This window comes from Protomyctophum parallelum (genome assembly GCF_964188405.1).
Source record: "Protomyctophum parallelum genome assembly, chromosome: 8".
Lineage (NCBI taxonomy): Eukaryota > Metazoa > Chordata > Actinopteri > Myctophiformes > Myctophidae > Protomyctophum > Protomyctophum parallelum.
The window spans coordinates 21,124,267-21,147,421 of NC_139703.1; the positions used below are offsets into that span (position 1 = coordinate 21,124,267).

The 23,155-nt window shown below is 43.3% G+C and overlaps 1 protein-coding gene across 1 annotated transcript in view; it reads right to left on the bottom strand.

The window, feature by feature from the left end:
• Positions 1–223: 223 nt before the first annotated feature.
• Positions 224–23,155, bottom strand: part of LOC310862593 (cadherin-22-like) — a gene marked incomplete at both ends in the record, with an annotated part of 136,225 nt that continues 113,293 nt past the window's right edge. Inside the window, 4 exon segments of the mRNA XM_083770572.1 lie at positions 224–792; positions 8,568–8,669; positions 10,280–10,429; positions 19,156–19,273. Coding sequence (XP_083626698.1) covers positions 224–792; positions 8,568–8,669; positions 10,280–10,429; positions 19,156–19,273 — 939 coding nt within the window.

The following is a 23,155-nucleotide window of genomic DNA, read 5'->3' on the forward strand; positions in this document are numbered from 1 at the left end:
TGACTTGGCTCTCTGTGATTGTGTACATTTTTATTTTGATCTACTATTCGATATAAGGTGACCACCGAAACTGTGGTCACCTCATCACCTAAAACTGGAGTATGAATAGGCCTTCAGTGGAACACTCGAGGGTCAGAGGAGGAGGCGGATATAAGAAGTAACATTACAGGCAGAAGAGCACAGCGGAGAGTTTTCAGGTCTCGGGTGCAAACCTAGCTCAGTGCTAGGACCCCTCCTCCTCCTCTGTGTTCCCCGGGGGAGCGTAGTAGCCCGCCAGCTGCTTGAAGCACGGCCCCCAGTCGCCGAGGTAGGAGAAATCCTGCTCCGAGGTGGTGGACAGCGTGTGGATGGAGCTGAGCGAGAGCGCCGGCGAGCTGTTGCCCTCGAATGTGTACGTCTGGAAAGAGTCGTACGGCGGGACCGACAGGTCTGTGTCCGCCTGCTCCACCTTCTTGCGGATGTAGCCTTTGAAGACGGTGAAGTCTGCCGCCGCCACCGCCGCCGCTGCCCCGCCTCCTTTTGCGCCGCCCCCTCCCGCCCCCGTCCGGCTGGCCGTCTGGACCCACTGGCGCAGCGAGCGTAGGTCCGCCGGCCCAGAGTCGGAGGAGCAGCTCTTGGCCTCGGGGAAGTCGTAGAGGTTCCTCAGGGCGCTCATGTCATACGCCTGCGTGTCCTGCTCGCCTCCGCCCTCGTCGTTGTACTTGATGACATTGTCGCGCATGTCCTCCTCGTCCTCGGACATCCGATGGCCCTTCCTGTGCCGCTTGAGGCTCACGATCAGCAAGACCAGGACTTTGATAGAAAGAGGGAAAGGGTAGAGAGGGGTAGAGAGAGGTAGAGAGAAGTAGCCGTGAGACTGAGAGAGACATAAAACTAAAGATTATCATCAGGCGGGTATTGTGATATTAAATCATGTGGATGTTTATGTTTTTGTTCAGCATTACACACGTTGTTAAATGAGGCGCCCGATATGGTTTGAGGTAAATGCCACAAATCATAGGATGTTGAAAACTGTCATTAAGTGAAATCATGTGACTTGAATGAGGTTCAGGGACTGCATAATAAATATATTTGGAATATGAGCTGTCAGGCAAAAGGTTGATGGTAAAAGAGGAAGTGCACTTCATCAAAGTAAATATAAAGACATAACCAACTGAACCCCTGGGATCAAAATGCAGTCAGGTCCTTCAATAAGGTTTCTCTCAAGTACAACAGGTTTTACTGGAATGTGCACATTTGTTTAATGTTTTAAATTCATGGAGGCCAAAATCACACACGTTCTAATTTAAATTTGTGTAACTTACTTTGACCCCCTATGAAGACAATTAGCTTTCTCAAATAATATTTAATTTACATGAGAATTGATTTTCCACAATCCTAATTGCTTTGCCCAGAATCTTAAGGGATGTCAATCTTTCCGTCAATAAAGTGAGTCCAAAGCACCACAGAGTTAAAGTTTACTGTACATCACTGCCGAGAAACAGAGGACACCAACTACTGTACATATGGATAGAACAATGGCGAGGTCGATTAAGTCTGGATAAAAAAAATATATAGATGGATCCCTTATTAGATTAATGAGATGAGGAAAACAAAGGCTGTATGCATCTGGATAAATCAATGAAGATTTAATCTCATTTTAATTACTGCCTACATATGTGATTAAGCAGATTTCAATTCACTCAGACGCTCGAGCCACTAACCGCCCCAAACAGAGAGACAGACACACGCACGTACGCACACACACACACACATTGGCCACGCGACCTATACCTCAGAGGATATTGGAATTCATCCCATTGCACCGGGCCGGCTTTGACAGCTCAGCTGTGTTGACTGTTGACTGGTGATCGAGACAGAGCATCTGTGACAGAGAGCTGCTACTTTGAATCAACCGGGACTATAATGCCTCAGTCAGATCAACTCTTCTATTTACAGGGAAACAGAGATAGGAATAGCGAAACATATTTTATTTTATTTTGATAGTTAATTGCCCCACAATATGAATACACTGATGTGTTTTGCTTTGTTGGTAACTGCATAATCACAATATTACACTCGAGGGTGTGATTATTGGTTCTTGAGTGATGCTTAATTGCCACATCACTGCCGTGCCAATAATCACGGTAAAGCACACCCTTGAGTGTAATATTACTTAATTCAGATCCTTCCCCAATCCCCATCTACAGACAGTTTTACCAATATGTACTTAATCTAATCTAACAACTATAAGATATTTTATGGGTGTCCCGGCTTGGCATCAAATCTTTTCAAATGTTCAGTTACCTTGGAAGTTGGTAGGTGGCTCTTTTTTTGTTTTACCCTTTTTTTCCTCCAATTTTGGGTCCTTCCTTTCCACTCACTAAGCACTAAGAGAGTCTGTGACAAGCATATTAATCTATACAAATGACTTGTTGCAGGTCCCAGGAATTGTCTTTATTTGTTGTAAATGACCTGAATAATAACTTGCTGAGGGGAAAACGGCCTGCTCGGAAAAGCGGCGCCCGGGCGAAGAGGGAACTCACTGAAAAGCGTCTGGGGGCTTTTTATGCAATATCTCTGACTGATAATGTACAATCACACTCCACTTGCATTGTTTGGTGCGGTCCGTTGGGATGCCAGCATCTCAGCTCATTGTGTTTATTCTCCTCTATAAATGGGAGTTAATTGCCACGGGGTCCAGGAAGCCGTCACAGCTACGTGATAGGCTCTGGAGCGTGCCGCCATGTGTGCCAAGCATTCGCTCAGACAATTACTCTCAATTCTCACTGATGAGGAGAGTAATGGGAGGTGGGGACCTTGACACTGCAAACTGTTTCGTACATACAGATCAGCTGCTTCCTGTAAATGCAGGACATTTCCATCACATCGCACTGCGGGTGGTGGTAATGTGCTTTTGTTTGGGGATAATTATAATTATTTATTTTACTATACTGCATGCTATTGGCAGTATTGTTAAAGGCAAGATATTTTAATGTCAGACTGTAGCTTACGCCATTAATCAAAGTGGCTTGTGTAAAACAACGGCATCAATAACTTACAGTCTGACATTCACTTTTGACTTAAATCTTGCCAGTGTGCGTGCGTCAGACTCATACATCACTGTATCTGTTATGCACACCATAAACGCTACTGCTGCCACGGGTTGCCTACAGTATCTAGCTACAGGTTAGCATGTCCGAGGCAATGTACAAGTGCATAGCTACATGCTCTACCTCTGTAGGAACCATAATGTACACTGTATACATCCATTACCTCAACATACAATGGCCCCGGCCCCCCTTGTGTACAGGTGTTTCGATAAGCGTTCCTGACAAGACGGCTCATTTCCCCTTGGGCCACGCTGGCTGAGCGAGCCCAGGAGTTCATCACGGCAGATGGCTGGTAATTGGAACGGATGCGTGCAGATGCTGCAGCGCAGTGGAATGGATTCATCACATCGGGCCTCCTTAAATGAACTGATAGAGGGACTGTTTGCTTGTAGGGTAATTAGGCAGAAATGTGTTTTCATTGTTCTCATCATCCAACAATTGATGTAATAGGGGTGGTCCGGCCTCGGGAGAAGGAGCCCGCTCTCTGCTTGGGCTAGGACCTAGCCACTAGGTGGTTAATGGCTGCTCCCTTAGTCCTTCACTACTATGCAGTTAAGCACTTATTTATTCACATATTTTACATACAATTTCGATATACCGGTATATATTTTTAATTGTTTCGCCCCAAATTTTGGACTCCAGGGATAAATGTGTTAAGGGCGGAAAGATGCTTTTGTGTCTGTATACATGTGTTCATTGGAAGTATGTGTATTGTTAAAGAACAGGACAAAACGTATCCATCTGTGTGTACATACTAGTATGTTGTCATGCTTTTAGGGTAATAAGGCAGAAATGTGTTTTTTTTTTTTTTTGCGGCTTACGCCTTTTATTGATTTTTGAAGGGACAGACAGTAGGCTGACAGGAAACGGGAGAGAGATGGGGGGATGACATGCAGTAAGGGCCGTGTCGGGTCCGGGAGTCGAACCCGCGGCACACTGCGACTGGATCACCAGTCCGGTGCCCAGACCGTTACGCTACGGCCTGGGCCCAGAAATGTGTTTTCATTGTTCTCATCAACCAACAATTGATGTAATAGGGGTGGTCCGGCCTCGGGAGAAGGAGGAAGCAGCAAAGTATTGGCTAATGTGATGATTGCTGTAGCTTTCACAGCTCACTCCAGTCCAGCTAGCTACTCTATTAATACCAGCGAACAACTGTTGGAACACTGCTGTCCATTTTCATCCCCCTGAGCCCAGCACTTGCAGGTCCTACAATCTAGCATCCAAGTGCTTCCACTCAATCTGTGCCTCCAGTCGTGAGGGAGTAATTTCTATACCACTCAACAGCACTCAGTTGGATCTGTGGTGACTGGTTTGTCACAACCAGTGCAAACTGACTAGGGGTGCAAGTGCTACAGTTAAAGGACCACTTCACCACTTTTCAACTTTCAACTTCTTCCTATAATTGGTCCTAACTAATGTTACTGATAAAATACCACAATTTCTTTCTACTCATGCAGTCTGTGTCTCATAGGAAGGCTGTGGGCAGTTCAGATGGTGAATCCAAGCTAATAGAAACGGCAGGCTTTCTTTTCCTGAAAAGTTGCAATGCAAAAGTTGAAGCCATCGTTCTCACGATAATAAAAATCTAAAAATATTTTAAAACAAATCTAAAATAAAAATCTGTCTAATGATGATGTCACTGGTGGACGGGTGTCCGAACTGCCCAAAGCCCTCCTATGAGACACAGACTGAGTAGGAAAAAATGGTGGTGTTTTATCATGAACATTATTGAGGACCAATTACTGTATATGAAGAGATGTTGAAAAGTGGTCCTTTAATACAACTAATTGATTCAATCAATTTAAATTAAGAATAATACCAATAATAATGATACTCAGATTTACAAAATTCATTGATTTTGGAGGACTTTTATTTTATTTTATATATAATTTAGCTTTTTCAAAAGTATCAAAATGATCAATTAATTAATATTATATAATAATATATAATTAATAATATATATATAATACATATGTTATTAATTATCTAAATTATTGCTAATTTGCAGCCCTAAATCTGACACCATGAGAAAAAGAAAGGAGTCTCGTTGTGTCTCCATAGGGAACCACTGCATGGTAGTTAAATTATTGGCTTAGGAATGTGACAAAGGAAACAAAAAATATATATATAATTATACACATACAAATTCCATGTCCATGGGCTGAGTAATCGATAGACAAAAAGTTATTTTGGGGGGATGAACTTGAGCTTCTTGGCAAGTTTAGACGCTTACATTAAGTTTGTTTGTATAAGTTCCAGAGCAACAAACCTTGGCGCTTTACCAACAACAAATATATATAACCTCTGGAGGCCAGAGGTTATATACCCGTAAATCCTCCAATAAACTCCTCCTTTCTATTAATTACCGGGCCCCTATTAATCACCGGGAATGGCGTTGAATTAAGTAATAAATTCAGGCCTCCTTTTATGAGCCGGGGTTTTTTGTGTTGTTTTTTTCCCAAGTGCCGTATCTGGTACTTTCGCTGCTCTGGCTGGCTGTGCCTGTCACGTTAGCGTCCACTGTCCAGATGCCGTGGCCGCGGTGCTCGGCTCGCACACAATACAACAACAAAGTTAACTTCGGGAGAGAGCCCCCACAGATCTGCCCTTCATGCAACGAATGTTGGTTCTATAAACGGCAGATCGATGAGCGCATGGGGGGTTTTGCAGCCTGGCGCACTGGCGCAGCTCCAAGTCTATTCTCGAACCTGGGAAGCGTCTCAGGTCCGCAGTTTCTCTCTAAAATGCACTTTGTGCCATATTAATAACGCAATGTACCCTGAATTTAATTGGGTAACGATATCCTACACTCGCGAACCGCCAGTAATGTGATCCTGGCGGTTCGCGAGTGTAGGATAGCGTTACCGTCGTTAAATTCAGGGTACATTGCGTTATTAAAATGGCACAAAGTGCATTTTAGAGAGAAACTGGGGACCTGAGACGCTTCCCAGGTTCGAGAATAGACTTTTACCAAGGTCTAGCAGGCTTTGTTTCGGTGAGTGTTTACGTTGTTTTGTTTATTTGCTGGTATTAGAAAAACAGCGCACGGGAGTGGAAATATGACCAGAGGACTGTGGAAGGTACTTCCACAAGGCGTCAGAGAGAGGCTCGCTGTAAGCCTTGGACCAGGGCTACATGCGCGTTGTGGATCTCTCATTTTATGGAACGAACGTACCACCGGTATGCTGTTAGCTTGTTGCTAACGGGACCCTGTTAGCAACAAGTCTCTCTCTCTCTCTCTCTCTCTCAGACGTTCTCTCTCAGACGTTCTCTCTAACACGTCTCTCTCTCTGTCTTTCTCTCTCTCTCGTGCGCGCGCGCGTTAGAGAGAGACGCTCTCTCTAACACGTCTTTCTTTCTTTCTTTCTCTCTCTCTCTCTCTCTCTCTCTCCCGTTGAAGCACTGCAGTGTTGCACTGTTCTGATTTGATATTACCGGTATATGAAATAGCCTATCATACATTTTATTTTTAAGTTATTATTTGCATCTGAACTTGTCAGTAGCCTAACTGTAGGCCTTTACCACAGTACTGTGGTAGTCTATCTCAGTTGAAGTTATATACCGGTATATTTGTGAATGTGACCAGATTTGACTGAGGGACTGCCATTGTATTTTTTTTTTTATGTCATATGAAAGCAGGGAATCATATACCGGTAGCTTCAAATTACAATGACATTGGTTATTCAAGTTAAATTGATGTGTTGATGTTATTATGGTATTTACCATAGGCAATATGCCAATAATGGAAAAACAGTTAAAATGACCATTGAGCACCTTCAACTGCACTGTTCAATATTTCATGAGGACTTGGTTTCAATAGGCTACATGAGCCCAATACATTTTACTGTGTTCTAACTGACCCAAAATGTGATTTGTTCATTATGATCAGTTTGAAAGTTTGAAATAAATTCCTCCTTCTTATAGCTGCCTCCTTTCAATAAAAGCCCGGTATCGGGATCGGTTGAGACAAATAATAGCCCAGGTTCCTAAAAGAGGATTTACGGTATACAGTATGCACCATACAGTATGCAGCATTTCTAGGCTTTTAGAAACTTGATGAATAAATCATGCTCCTTCTTTCGACGTCGCCACACCGGAATATGTTTTGGCTAATGGGAAACACGGCTTTAACTCGCCTCATTACAGAGGCTGTTTCAAAGCAAGAAAGCAAAGCAAAACAAGCAACCCGTTATTCAAAGTTGAAGCGAACCCTGTGTCACGCCATCCATCATTCACAGCCCACATAATGTAAAACATTATGTAAAGTGTTGCGCGCCAGGGAGACAAAACATCTTGATTCTTTATCTGTGGCTCAGAAGAGCGGGATGAGGAGAGTGAGAGAGCCGGCTCATCAAACTTTCAGTGATGACAATGCTAACCCTCTCAGGCCCTCCTCTTCCTCTGAGAGAGAGAGAGTGCAGAGAGAGAGAGAGAATGTATGAGTATGTGCGGTGCGTGGGTGTGTGTGTGTGTGTGTGTGTGTGTGCTCGCACATTTGTGTTTGAGTATAATAGCATAATGTGTTAGTTTGTGTTTGTGTATCTGTGTGCACGTTGGGGTGTGTGTTTGACGCGTGTGTGCATGCATATGTGTATGTGTAGGGCTCGCGTTCACGTACAACTTTGTAACAGAGAAAGTGAGAAAAGGCTTGTCTATTTAAAGCCTTCTGTTCCAGAGGGATACAGTGCCGAGGCAGCTCTTTTTGCCTGTTTGCAGCCCCCTCTCCCCCCTCTTCCATCCCATCTCCAGTGTGCATGGCACAGAACAAAGTGACTTGACATCACGGATAAAGCCAGGCGGCATCGGCTGTACGCCGTACAGGCAGAAGCTGTCCCTTCGTAAAAAATAGCACAGACAAAATGTCCGACGTGAGTCACCCGTGAAGGAATGTTGAAAGATGTATCCCCTTTCATTTATTTTTGTCCCTTGTTTTTCTGCTGCTGTGCGTGTGTGTGATTTCAATGCTGAAATATAGATAACTTCAAAAAAGTGGCTGTTAAAGTATGCTTGGTTGCATGAATTTCTGAGTGGAGTGAACCTTTTTTACAGTACTTTCTTCATACACAGCAAGTCCATTTGGTTAAATGTATGTAACTTAGTTACAGCACATTAGCACTCAGGATTTCACTGTTTACTGTCATATTAACAGAATTGTGGGAGTGATCTTTGTTGATCCCATGGAGCTTCACCGATGGCTGATGGCTGTGGTTCTTCACAATGAGCGCTCAGGGGTAGCTGTTAGGGGTTAATTGCCTTGCTCAGGGACACTTTGACACGTAGACATGGGCTCGCCGGGAGGCGAACCGATGACTTTATGATTACCACTAAGCTACGGTCGCCCCTAAACCGTTTATTTCCACTTTAGAGCACCTTTCTGACGGGAAATGTGATGGACGTGCTGTTGTTGAAGGTGTGTCCGTGATGAAGAGGAACCCCCCGTGCCCCTTCATCATACTTATGATGAACACTTACCGATAAGGATGAGCATGCAGACCAGCAGCGCTATGAGAGCTCCGGGGCTGAGAGCAGCACTCATCACGTAGGCTGTAGCGTTGCAGGATTGGATGGCTCCATCTGTAGTGCAAAGAGAGAGAGAGAAAAAGAAGCACTCCATTTGTATTCAAAAAGCGGCCCTTGAATCTCACTAATGCTAATACTGCTGTGTTTTACCACGTTTTGACACCAGTTATTTATTTTTACATTGCCAGTGTAAACTCAATCATACCCCAATGTAGGTAGTATAATACCCATATAAACATGACTGATAATCCCAATCAAGGTCGGGTCTTAATCACAGTAAGCAAGCTAGAGACACAGTTGTACAGTGCATTACTCACACCATTATGCCAATTGGCAATGGAACTGTCATGAAGTTTCCTGTAAGCTCCAGGAAAATAATTAACTTTTGGATTGAAAAGGTCAAACGTAAAGGTCACATTGAACGTAAAGGTAAACATTGAGGACAGATGGGGAGATCTCACAATTGTATAGGATTAGTTAGAGGATGTATGCACTCGACTGCAAGACTGCAAGTGCAATGGTTTCAGTTTCAGCATGTAAACTCCATAATCAGATGTTGTCCGATTTTTTGTTTGTTTGTTTGTTTGTTCACTGGACACAAAACGAGAACAGCATCATATTCAGGAAAGAATATACATAAAAAAGCCACTGTACACGTATAGTAGAATCTCGATCACCAATGGATTATGCTGTAAACTTAAGCATTCAGGAATATAATATTAGTAGTTAGTTGCAATTACACACCACAGGTAAGCACTTTAAATTACTTATTGGTGTAGTGTAAACCAATGATTTACTGTCATTTGAGTGTTATGTGTTCACATCAGGGGGGCAGTCAGCCAGATATTTCGTGAAGCCTCATTTGAAATCGGTAGTTCATATAATGGCCTGTTGTGGCGCTGGACTGGACCCAAAAAGCCCCATAGCTCCATAGAGGCCCATGTATTTTGGCCCAACTTCACCTAGACTGTATTACCTTAATAAACATGGTCATGAATACTTTCTTCTTCCAGTCACTAGTTTAAAGTCTCATTTCTAATGTCATAATATTCTTTTTGGAAAATTATGGTCCCATTAATTAAAAAAATGACCATAAAGTCGCGTATGTTCTGAGGGGCGTGGCTACCGTTACAGTCTATGATCGGGATTCCCCTCCCACTCAAGAGTCTTCTCCTCCCACTCGAGTCAAAATAAAAACCAACGGAGAAGAAGGGGGGAAGTCCCGCCTCGTTGTCTGGGCAGCCAATGACCAGCTGGTACAAAACGGAGCCAGCCAATGGCCAGCTGGTACCAAAAGATGGCGACTTACATCAGGAATTAGCATATTATTACAGGCTTCATTTTACGTTCATGTTAGACCCGGGGAACGCTTTGTCCATATTTTTTACAGTCTATGGTTCACATGTAAGAGATGCAGTTAAGACTTAACTGACTTGACTTAGTCCTCTTTGCCCCCTTGGGAGCATAGGGCATCCACCATGGATCTCCACGTCACTTGAGATGAGAGCCAACTCGATGCCGTAAGGGTTGGCCAAAAAATAGCCAACCCATAAACTCACGATGCATAATGCGTCGCGACGTGTTGTGAACTTTTAGATAAGCTATTTCTGGTGCATGACACCCAGCAGAAGAACGTAACTCAGTATAAATGGCGGTTAACTCACCGCGGTCGCAGCCACATATGCGAATGGTCAGCGTGCCTGTGGAGCTGAGGGAGGGAGGCCCACTGTCCACCACCAGTATGGGCAGGAAGTAGACGTTCTGCTCATGGCGGTTGAAACCTGAACGCTGGGTGCGGATACCAGCCGTGTTGTCTGGCATGGTGGGGGCGGAGGAAAGGTGACAAATAGATGGGAAGACAGAGAGAGAGAGATCAGAACTGCAGCCTCACGCCCAATCTTCCGCTGTAGTCTGAAAACCCACCTCTTCAGACTCCATCATGGCCCGTAGCACTTGCCCTAGCCCCGACGACCTTACAGGCATATGCAAAGGCTCAACTTATGTAACTTAGATAGCATTTTATACAGACTTATATCATTTTATGTAGACGGTACTAGAATAGCATTTTATGTGCATACGCATAGTACTATAGAGCACCGCAGCCCCGTAGTACTATAGTATTATTATTATTTATTTTTTTGCAACTGAATGGCTGGAAAATGAAAATGAAGAGTTTACATAGTACACATAGTACATGACATGCATAAACTTTCCTTAATGAATATATCTGGTTTCAGTATTAATTTATGATATATTTTCTCTAATGTTTCAAAAAAAATTGCACGGGAAACCGCACTGCGCAATGTTATAAACAGCAGCTGAGCTGGGGTTTCTCCTCAACAGTGGAGACAAGTTAAATCCGTCACATGCTCAAGGAATCGACAGTGATGTCACATCACTGCCGATTCCTTCATAATGGCGTTCTGTTTCTGCTGCTGTGCTTCATGCTACTTCCTTGTTGCATAGCAGTGACATCACGTCTAATCCTTGCTTCCTTATCGTAGCATTTCACGTGTGGAGTTTATTTTTTTTATCACCAGGCTGCAGACTGTAGCCTATATTTTCGTTCGCGCTGATGAAACACCAAGGGATTATAATTTATAATGCCAACATTCAACACAAGATGTAAGCTAGATAATAAGCAGCAGTAGCCTCAGTCATGAACTACATGTCTTCCGTTCCGTGTGCAACACACTGCCGCCGCCCACCATCACCATCACCACACCACCACATGCGGTGTTGGATGAAATAAAGTCAATGAAGCTATCGGTGCCTGTGATACGAACGGGTAACGGGCGGGTAACGGGTCCATTTTTTGACGGGCGGGTCGGCTCTGGTTTCGAGTTTTATATAAATCACGGCTAACGGGTGGGTAGCAGAACTGATGATTGACGGGCGGGGCGGGTGCGGGTATAAAAAATTGGACCCGTGCAGGACTCTGATTGGGGGTGGGAAGGGGGGCGGGGCGGGGGGCGCGAGACATGGCCAAAGCATTTCCGGGGGTCCCCGGCCAAAAACGTTGAGAACGCTCTTCTCTCTATATGTCTTTTAACTGCAATGATGAGCTGCACAACCAACAATTTCACCCACGTTACTTGTAATGTGATGTGACAATAAAGATTGGTTCAGATTCTGAATGTATAAATGAAACAAAAGACAGACACTGCAAGATGGAGGTTTTCAAGAACAACCGTCGTTATTTAAATGTACAGCCTTTCCCAAATGAAGTCCTATTATTACTGCAAGCAAGACAGTGTGGGCCTGGGCCAGGGCTCGCGGTCCAGGCACCTTGGCTGGTAATCCAGTCTGGCTGTGTGCCGCGGGCTCGACTCCCGATCCCGACGGCCTTTACTGCATGTCTTCCCCCCCATCTCTCTCCCCATTTCCTGTCTGTCTGTCCCTCCATAAAAAATATAAAATAAAGGCGAAAGCCAAAAATAAATAAAGCAAGACAGTGTGTAACTGAACGCTTCTAGCCTCGGCTCACATCCTCACTCAGTCCACTTTCAACATCCAGGCAGAGATGCCCACGAGTCTCAGAACTGGAGTCCGAGTCAAGTCTGGAGTCTTTTGACAGCGAGTCCGAGTCGAGTCTCGAGTCTTTTGACCGCGAGGCCGAGACTCCGAGTCGAGTCCCGAGTCTCTTGACAGCGAGTCAGAGTCGAGTCCCGAGTCTTTAACCAAGAGTCCGAGTCGAGTCTGAAGTCAGTTTTCCCTTGTGTATATATTTATATGAAAAAAAAAATAATGTACTGTAGTTATGATCATCAGTTCTTAACTTTCTAATTTCTATAGCAATGATATTAAAATATATATTAAAAAAATACTTAAACCTTGTATAGCAGTATTCATCTTTATTCCTATAACACTTCTTATTTAAAGACAAAGATACTGCAGTGCATACTATTTGCATAATGCAAAACAAATCGATGAGTCGATGACAGCCTACTGAGCCTAGCTGGTCTTAAAAGAATACTACAATAAAATAAATAAAACATGCTGTAAAATTAAACACCCACAATAATGTCAGACCTTCTCTTGACTCTTAAGTCTTAATCTTGATACACTAAAGTTTTCAATAGAATCACAGTATTCATCAATCATTCTGTAATACACATACTATGAAACAAACTGGTTTTAACAAAGTGCATGAAATGATGAGGTCTTGGATTATGGATTCAGTAATGGCTTTCTGTCTGGGATTGCCCTGGCTGTAAACTTGAACACCATTTCTCTTGGCGTGATAGAAGTCTTCAAGGGTGCTCTGACCCTCTCCACAGGAACCTCTTTTGGCCTTCTGATATTCAGAATACCTGTATGAATGAGAACAACATGGGTGGTTGCCAATTAGTAATTATTTCACAAAAACTGGATAAGATGATATTGATATGCATGTTTTTTTGTAGTGCCTCAGTGAATCAAGGTTCTGAGATAAATGGTTCTATAATGTTGTGTCTACTCTAGTGTCTATGTTGTGTTTTTCAATAGGCTAAGTAACAGTAGCCTACAGTACTGTAGCTTACTTAGCCTATTGAAAAACACAACATAGTGTATTTTCTTTAATAATAATACAAAAATAAAATATATACATTGGCTGTGTCAGTTATCATCTGTTGGCCCAACACTGACAACTCAGGCAATGTATATATATTATTTTATTATTATAATTATTATTTCGTTACCAAATGCTGTACACTAATCTTAGCCAAAAAGCAAACATACACGTTTACAACGCACCACATTATGGCGTGTCGATAGATCTGATCTAATAAACGGGACATGTTAACATGCTCTGCCTCCTGTTTCGTCAAACGCAGAGTAACCTAGTAAGAGAGTAATGACACTCATGTTGACTCACTCTAGCAATGGAATGCGGAAGTGCTCATTCTATCTCAATGGGATAGTTCCAGCCATAGGAACAATGTTTGGAACTATCGCCACTCAAGTGTCACCACTCTTACTAGATTACTCTGGTCAAACGCAAACATGAGCACAACGTTAGTTAAACTATCACGATGCATTCTGATAGTAGCAAATGTCAAGTAGGACTGGATTAACCATGGGTTTGGTGCTGAGACGCTTAAAAAGGTAAGACATTTACTGATTTACAAGCTTACCTCGCCTTGTGCGTTTTGAGGTGACGAAGAAAGTTACTTGTTGTAGACCCCTTTTCTTTAATGAACACACCGCATTCTTTACATTTCGCGGCTCTGTTTTTGTCTTTTTGTGAAAACTCTGTGTAGCCGAAAGCAATTATAGCCGGGGCACACGCCGCCGGAGAAGTTTCTGTAGCAGCTGCTGTTGTAGTTGTACTCGTCGTCGCCATGATGTGATCTGGTGAATGATTGAGGCTGATGATGTGAGGAGGAGAGATGGGATGTTTTTATGGTGGTGGTGGCGGCTGGGGCGTGCCACAGCAGCACAGCAACCAGCAGCAGGACGCGGCTTAAGGGGAAACCCTCCCATTTCAACAGTTTCAATGAAGCCGGTTAATTTGCGGGAGAGGGTCGGCATCGCGTTCATTAAATGCGTCCAAAATAAATATTTAATATATAAAACAAAGATTGCCCACGAGTCTTTGAGCTCGAGTCAGAGTCAAGTCTGAAGTCTTTGAGGGAAGAGTCCGAGTCAAGTCTGGAGTCTTTGAGACTCCCGAGGGACAAGTCCGAGTGTGAGTCCCGAGTTGCAAAAACATGGACTCGAGTCCAACTCGAGTCCGAGTCTCCGACTCGAGTCGCCATCTCTGCATCCAGGACATCAATATTAGCGGCTATTACTAAGTCGCCGCTACCTCGCGATTACAATATCAATTAAGTCAATTAACTTGTGTAAGTCGTGTTCATGAGTCAAAGTGTTAACGCTTCGGGTGACTTGTAAAAATACGGCAGCCAAATTAGCTTTAGCCGATTTAGCTTGTGTTTCATTTTGGGGTGAATTTTGGGGTCTTCAGAGAAAAACATCTGGCTGCATGGCTGCGGCAGGTAAGGGACTACAGACTGAATCAATTCTAACAGTAAATCAGTTCAAGGTATTGTATAATTGGGTCCCTGATTGGATGAGAGGATGTTGTGTTTGCTGTGTGATAATAAATAGATATATTTTTGTAGTCCTTGTCATCGCTGGAGCGGAAGAGTTTTTGTTTTGTTCACTGCATGGCAACTCGAATAAACAAACATGAACAGGACAACAATGGGGGATGACAAACCCCAGAGATAATCCAACAATATAAGCAGTTCAAGGACCACTCCATCTGGGGGGAGCTGCCTGGCACAGCACAGGCATTGTCACACTCAGGGTTGAATCATTCCAACAGCAAAGTGAATTGGCTGCGTGGTGTTAACATTCACCGGGTAATCTTTTTCAGTCAAATACAATAATAATAATAATTATAAATTAAACTTCAGCAGTGTGTGTGTGCATACGCACCCTCCCCATAGACAAATGTAATTCAGCATATACGGGAGGAGGATTTAGAGGATAATACTCAGAGCAGCTTCTGTGGATATACTCGGATAAGGGATACAAAGCAATCCAACTCCCGGAACATATATCACTGTCATTCTCGCCATCCACAAGCACTTCTCTGGCACGCGTGGTGTTACTGTTTATGCAGGGGAACTTGTGCTGAGTGCAACTCCCATGATATTGTCCTTTTGACTTTTACACAGTGGTCTCGTCCATCAGTCTCTCTATCTGCCTCAGAGGAGACTCCCTCTTGTATTACACTTCATTGACACTACATGATCCGAGGATGAAAATAGCTGATCTGCAAGCTCACAGCGCGTTGCGACACTGTCATTTGACAAAGCATAAATTAGGCTTTAGACGGACTATAGGGCAGATTCAGCCATTTTGGCTTGACTATTTCCAGCGACTCCACTAAACTTGGCCTTAATCAACACACAAACAAGTTTGTTTAAACAGTTTTGGACTAAAATGATCAATAATGTAAAAGGAAAAGAAAATATCTCCTTTAAATCATGCATTTAAAGCATCCATTTAAAGGAAGAGTAAAGATCCCCACACACCGAGCGCGTTTTTCGGATTTTTAGCGGCGTTTCTTCCGAAAAACGCGTCCAGTGTGCAACCACCTCTAGTGATATGTTTTTTTTTGGTTGGTTAAAACAAGTTTTTTGTTAAAAGGTTAAATCACTATATTCTGATAGTAATCATTACTATCAGAATATTATGAGCTTAATTTTGGTCCAGTTCCAAATTTGTCTGCTCATTTCTCTGCAGCACTTACAATTCCACTTGTTTAATCTGTATCCTGACTGCGTAGTTTCAGAAAACGAAACAGAAACTGGGATACCAATTATATCTAATCAGGGTAGAGTATCCTGACTGCGTACTCTACCCTGATTATATAAAATTGGTATCCCAGTTTCAGTTTCGTTTTCTGAAAATGCATTTTCTGTTTAATAAAAAGCTGGAGAGACATGGAGACTCCTGTTACACTCTATATAGCAATGAGTACTATGACAATACAGAGCTTTTTAACGCTTATGCTAATCAAAGAAAATCACTTCCATTTCAAGGGTGAAATGTCACATTGTCAAGATAATTGAATTGACATTATGTTTGTCACAGGTTTCTCTGTAAAAGGTGAGAAACATTGGATTGTGTTTGTTGTGTCTCCCGGCAACAGCAAACAATTGCCAACATGGGAAGGTCTTTAACTTTTTTGTCCTCGTATGTCAAGGCACGGATACATGAATGTGATGTGAGGCCGTGATAGGGAGAACACGACAGTGACAGATTGAGTGTGACAGGTTGACAAATGTAGAGAAGACACTGTTGTGGAAAATAGGGAGGTGGGAGGATAAAGGTCTGTGCTGCGCTCTGCCTGTCTCTGTGAAGATATACATACAGTATACAGTACATGCAGTATGCCGTATGTTGTAGGGAGAGAGAGAGAGAGAGTTAACCATAACCACAATTTAAAGGTGAATTCCGGATTAAGGGTTTTCTTACCTTATTCTGATTTTGTTATAGTATTTCCAATAACAGATGGTGAAAAGTTACAAGACAACATCCAGAGCACAGCGCAGCTCTGAGCGTGCACGCTGAGTCTTAAAAAGCCCAAACCACACTAGTAGCCTGGACTGCTTGGGACTAAACCGTTTTAAAGGTCAACCACACTAATGCAACTCATTGAGTTGCATTGGTGTGGATTGGTGTGGATTATTTTGATCGCTCAAATATGTATTTCTTTCATAATGACAAACACACACACACAACACACACACACACGCACACACACTTCCAGTGAGAGAGACAAAGAGACAGTGAGTGAGAGAGAGAGAGAGAGAGAGAGAGAGAGAGAGACAGACAGACAGACAGACAGGGACACAGACAAAGAGATACAGAGAGAGAGTGAGAGAGAGATGGAGACGTTGTGTGTGTGTGTGTGTGTGTGTGTGTGTGTGTGTGTGTGTGTGTGTGTGTGCCTGCCTGCGTGCGTGCATGCGTACATGTGTGCATGCGTACATGTGCCTGTCCGAGTGTCTGTGTGTCTTTATGGTGTTTGATTTGCGAGTGAGCATTTTGTCCATGCACTCTTGGGCTTTCAGCACAATTGTGCAGATACACGTGCATGCATGAGAGCGAGGAGCCAAAGCAGCATCCACATGGTGACATTTCCTTCGCCATGCAGGTCCACTCCCCTGACATTCTCCCGCTGTCACATCAATCTTGATTTAGCCGTGCGTCACATTCACTTAGGTACACATCTCCAAGCAGGCGTCCGCAAACATCCAATCCAACTTGGCTCTAAAGGCACAATGTTTTTTTTAAATAGTACAGAGGCAGGCAAAGTTTATGTACAAATAAAGTTGCAGCAGTATGAGGGATCTTTTGTAGCTTAAGCCTTACATTATGCAGTTGCATCAAAAACAGCCCGGGTTAGGGTTACAGAAAAAAAAAAAAAAAAACATGTTTAATTCCTTATTACATTTGAGGCAATTATGAAAGTATTATTAAAGTAGGGAGTAGTAGGCTATAATAGTGTATTGAATTTGTAGAAAACTAAATATTTGCCCTATACATATCTTTAATCATTAATTATTGTATAGTACGATTCATATACAATTCTCAGGGAATACATTTAAAGATAATCACGTTGCTTGAATATGTTTAATTTTTTCCCCCCAAAGAGTGTTAGTCTAGAGCTGAAGAGTAACAGTCGAATGTTATTTAAAATGTTTGTCTTTAACTATGTGGAGTAGAGGGCTGCAACGAGAACGAGAGCCCGCGGCGCCCGTGGGATCCAGCGTAAATGTTACGCATTAAAATGCCTGCGGGCGGGCACGGGCGGTCAAGATAAAACCAGCGAGCCCCCGCGAATCCCACATCCTCCTGCAATTAACCAGATACAGAGCTTGAATGTCTGACAAGAACATATAATTTCCATGCGCTGGACAAGCACCGTGGAGTCAGTCTCACTACTTTCTCCAACATCATGCAGGCACGTTCCCGGCATGATCATTAGTAGGCAAATCACTCTGTGAGAAGTGAAATGTGTGGAGTGTCCAGAACGGACATTTTCGCTTCTGAAGCCCTCACGATGATTTGGCTTTTAACACGCAGTCTCTCTCTCTCTCTCTCTCTCTCTCTCTCCAGCATGCATGTGCATGCTGCTGCACAATGTCTGTGACCGTGAGACTGTGACACAATAATAATATATATAGCATAATAGGCCTAATATAACACTTTTCCTCTATCTGTGACTGTGATCAGCACACACATAACTCCTCTCTCGTGCATGCACGCCTGCTCAATCTCAGCAACTGTTTGGGTAAATGTATTTCTTTTCCCCGATCCCAATGGAAATATTGCTTAGCAGGACGTACCGATGCACTTACTTTTTTGTTGTGGGCGGGAGCGGCGGACAGGAGGTCACCTTGGGCGGTCAAAAATAAAATCATTGCGGGCGCGGGCGGGATTGGTCTGAAATTCAATGAGAGCGGGCGGGAACGGATTCAATAAATCCCGCGCAGGGCTCTAATGTGGAGTACCGAGGATGCAATGATTGGGAATTTACTGCAACAGGGCCGGGTAAATGGTTACTAATTTTAGCCGTCTTTAAATACTTCCCTGTGATTATGTAAACTTTCTGAAACACCAAAATTCTGCACAGCAACCATATCCGCCATGTTACTACTTGCCAAGAAAAAAATATTCACAAACGCTATTTGGCTCTATAGTTTCCCCTTTAGGTATTCACTTGACCTTTGACTTTAACTCTCGTCTTGTACAGTAGTTCCCTGGGAGCTAAATGGTGGTAAGTTAGTGCAACTCCATGTTAACCCATTCCTCTACAGTCAGTATGACCTTATGGTGAAATGTCAGTGAAATAAAACAGTGCTTACCATTATGTAGTGTAGTCGGCTCAGTTGCTCTTATTTTATAATTTTACTGCTGCCTGCTCTTACAGCTGCATAGGTGCTGTAACACAACAGCGTGGTTTCATGCCAGTGGCGAATCGCTCACCATGCCCAACCTCATTCCACGTCTCTGCCAGTAACCGTTGCCCTCTCACCTTTGACATCCCAGAGAGTGAAGTGTCGATTGCTGGAGGCTTCGGGGGCCAGGGTGAAATAGAAGCGATGTCCAGACTGGGGTTCATCTCTGTCCACCACGCTGATGGTGTGGATTACCTGGGTAGTGAGAGATGGAACACATAGAGAAGAGAAGAAGTGTCAGTAAGACACAGTTTTACCCCCCCTGGCGCCTGATGGAGGGGAAAGGAACTGGTCGGAATAATGTGTTCCTTCCACGCGCTACGTCCGGCCCGGGAAACTCTCACCTGTCAGGTGAAAAGAAGCAGCTCATGCATAGATGGAAGCATGAGGTCAGTTCGCTTCCCTCCCCAGGTTGACAGAGGAAGTGTAGCGCCCAAGATTACAATTAGATAATTGACACTGAGTGGAAAAATGGGTTGCAAAATTGTGGATAAAAAAAAAGAAAAAAGTAAGACACTGGTTGCCACTGGGGGGCAGTTGTAGACAAGTATTTTTCTTAATTATAATTTATTATCTATTATTTTCTGCGCACTATAATATATTCAAAAACACTATTTGGCTATTTGTATTATTATTGTCTCCACCAGGCCGAAGGCATGGGGGGAGAGTATGTTTTGCACTCCGTCCGTGTGTCCTTCCGTCCTTCTGTCCGTCCGTCCTTCCGTCCGTCCGTTACCAGCTAATCTCCGGCACCGTTGGCCCGATCCATGCCAAGCACACACACTCCCTGGATGCCAACGACGAACCTCTGCCCCAAATATTCCTCATCGGTCTGTTATAGCGCCACCATGAGGCCCATTTAGGCAAAACACATTTCTGTACATTACTCGTACACATTTTATCCATACATCACACAATTCAGTATACACTATCTACATAGTCATGTGATCAACACGGAGCGGCACCATATCCCATCTTCCATTCCTGATTGGCTAAGATTGGCTTCCAAAGCTCACACGAATGGTCCCTTTAAAAAAAATGCCACAAATCACAAACACAGTGTGCAATTTCCGTGACATTATACACGCACATTTACACTAGGCCGAGGACGACATGCCACAAATGTTTCCCCCAAATCAGCCCCCCAAATGGGATATTTCATATCCCATTCTGTTATAGCGCCACCAACAGGTGGATTTTTGCAAAACACATTTTTGGAACAAAATACCTCAAATCATCCAATTGCCATCCAAGGCGTAATACGAAATTGCACCCTTTTCACATTGGCCTATTATAGCGCCACCAGGAGGGCACAACCTGACCTGCCCTGGTGGAGACCTGTGCCCCGAGGGGCACGTTATCTAGTTGACACCCATTATATGGTCACACTTGAACAATAAGGTTAATTTATAGTCCATTGTACAATGTTGTTTGTTCCTGAAAAAATATTTGGCTTGAAAATAGAGTTCCTTTCGGCAAGCGACACCATTGCACAGAGTATAAATTAGGCTTGGCTAACCATATAAAATAGCCTACAGTGTTATGTAAAACAATTTTCCATGGTTGATGTACTGTGTCCTCATTCACTCTGTTTTTGCAGCCTCCCTTTGTGAATTTTACCTCTATTATGTGTTTGGCTTTACATGCTGCTTCCATATTGAGTTCTGCTTTTTACCCTCCAGCAGACATTCACTGGGTATATAATATACTACTAGCTGTTGTGGGCTGACAAGACTATTCCATTTCAAAATTAAGTCTAAATTACTTGAGGCCTAACCAGCAGATTCCTTTTTTTAATATATATTTTTTTATCCCACGATTTTGCAACCCATTTTTCACCCCTGTGTCAATCATCTAATGTGATCCTGGGCTCACACCCTCCACCAACCTAGTCCCCATATATGGGGGACAAGGGGAGAGCAACGGACTTGAACTCATACTTCCTTCATGCCTGAGTGTCCAAGTTGCTCCTTTACACCTGACAGGGGGGCAGATTCCAACATTAACTCTCTCTCTCTCTAACCTCTCACCTCCCCTCTCCTACCAACTTGCAGCCATTTGAACTCTACTGCACTAGTGAAGAAAATATATTAAATTAATGTTAAATAAAATAAAATATAAGGTTACACTTTCCACTTCAAGCACCGTCTCGATCTGATTGTACTGGCTACCAGCGTGCTACCCGTGCGCTTGTCACTTTCATAAAAGTTGGGAGCAGCTGTCTAGGAACTGAAAGGTCCTGTTTCAATCCTGACTTCATGAAAAAGAGTCCTTGTGCAAGACACCAAACCCCTTACCGCTCCCGATGAACAGATCAGTGCCTTGCATGGTTGCCTCTGACATTGGTTCGTGAATGGGTGCAGAGACGAAAATTTATTTATAATCGTCATGGGGGCCCGCTAAATTGCGCCAACGGGCGCGGCACGACCTGGTGCGGTACAAACGGGACGAACCGAGGCAAATATATATATCCAGGTCTAAGGGCCGATTCATACACCTATTTTACCGGTTTAGTGCCGAAATTATTCCCCCCCCCCTCAAATGACGTCAAATTTTAGGCTCTACAGCGCCGAACCGACTTTTATTTGGCTCTAAAATAGGAGTATGAATCGGCCCTAATTCCTCATGGGGGTTGGAGCCCCGCCGCCCCCAGTCTATGTCACTGAATGGGTGAATGTTATGCATAGCTGGTTCACGCATTTAGCATTTAAAGCAACAACAGTGACCTGTGCTTGAAGTCGGACACAAAGGAAAACAAATGGCAAGCTGTCCCCCAGAGACGCCTCTCGCCTCAACGGAGGTGAGGATGACAATTCATCCACCCTCATCCCACCAGCCCTTTAGCAGCATCAGAGCACAATACTGTACTGTACAGTAGGTGACGTTCACACCCAAACTGTGCAATCTGTTTCCTTAGTAGTGGAAACAGTAGTATGGCAAAAGAGGAAGAGAAGACACTGTAGCTATAGCATATCAGTGGCCAGAACACAATTGATTGATTGATCGCGACACATTGTGAGCTTGTAGATCTGCTATTTTCAAATGGCAGTGCCAGTATATAGGCAATATATATAGTACAGTACAGTATATAGGGCTGAAGGGGTTCCAAATCTACAAATTAACTAAAGTTTTCAAATAATTGTAGTGGATTAAAAAAGTACAATATTTGTCTCAAAAGTAGTACCTCAAAATTGTATTTAAGTACAGCACTTAAGTAAATGTTATACTTTCCACCTCTGCCCACCAACATCTGCTTTGTTGTATGAGGTACGGTCCTTTCTGGTTACACCAGGCTTATTTCATTGATTGCATAGAGCCAGCTGAGCAATAAGCATAAGGAGAGACCAGGTGGAACTATACCCGCTTATTATAAGAGACCTTGGTCTTTTTTTCCCCCGGTAAAGTTGCTTGTAAATATTGGTAGTTTTTTGGGGGTGCTCGTTTCTAATGTGTAGTTTCTTAGTTGTAGTGTAGTGTAGTTGGCTTGCTTGCTTGATCATATCAGGGACCACATCAGAAATGTAGTCCTCTATGGTAGTGGTTTTCAACCAGTGGTCCTTGAGGGGGGTTCCAGGTGGGCCCCAGCTGCAGTACATGATTGAGAGTTGGTAACCAAATGGGCCCTTATAGATTTTTAACTCTTGAGAGTGCTCTCAAGAGTTAAAGCGCAAATAACATACTTTCTAAAACAGCTTTTAATATTTAATATCATATTGTCTATGTCCCTCAAAGTTATTTCTAATGGTTTGAGCCTCAATCACCACTGATATAACCAGGCCTTGTCAATTCTTTCTGGACTTTGAAAGCAGTTTTAGCTGCAGTACCACAATGTCCTGAGGTGGTGGGGGTGCTGATATGCAGATTATTTAATATTTGAGTCATTATAATACTGATGCTAGATAAAACCAGGTTGTTTCCATTCCATGCCAGCTTGGAAAATCGACAATGGTGGACATTGTAAACAAAGTGGAAATGCAAATTTGGAACTGAATACTTAAGAAGAGGAGGAATTATACAATGTAGGGTGACATTGATGACATCACGATGAGGCCAAAATCAGTTGAGCTGTTCCTGAGA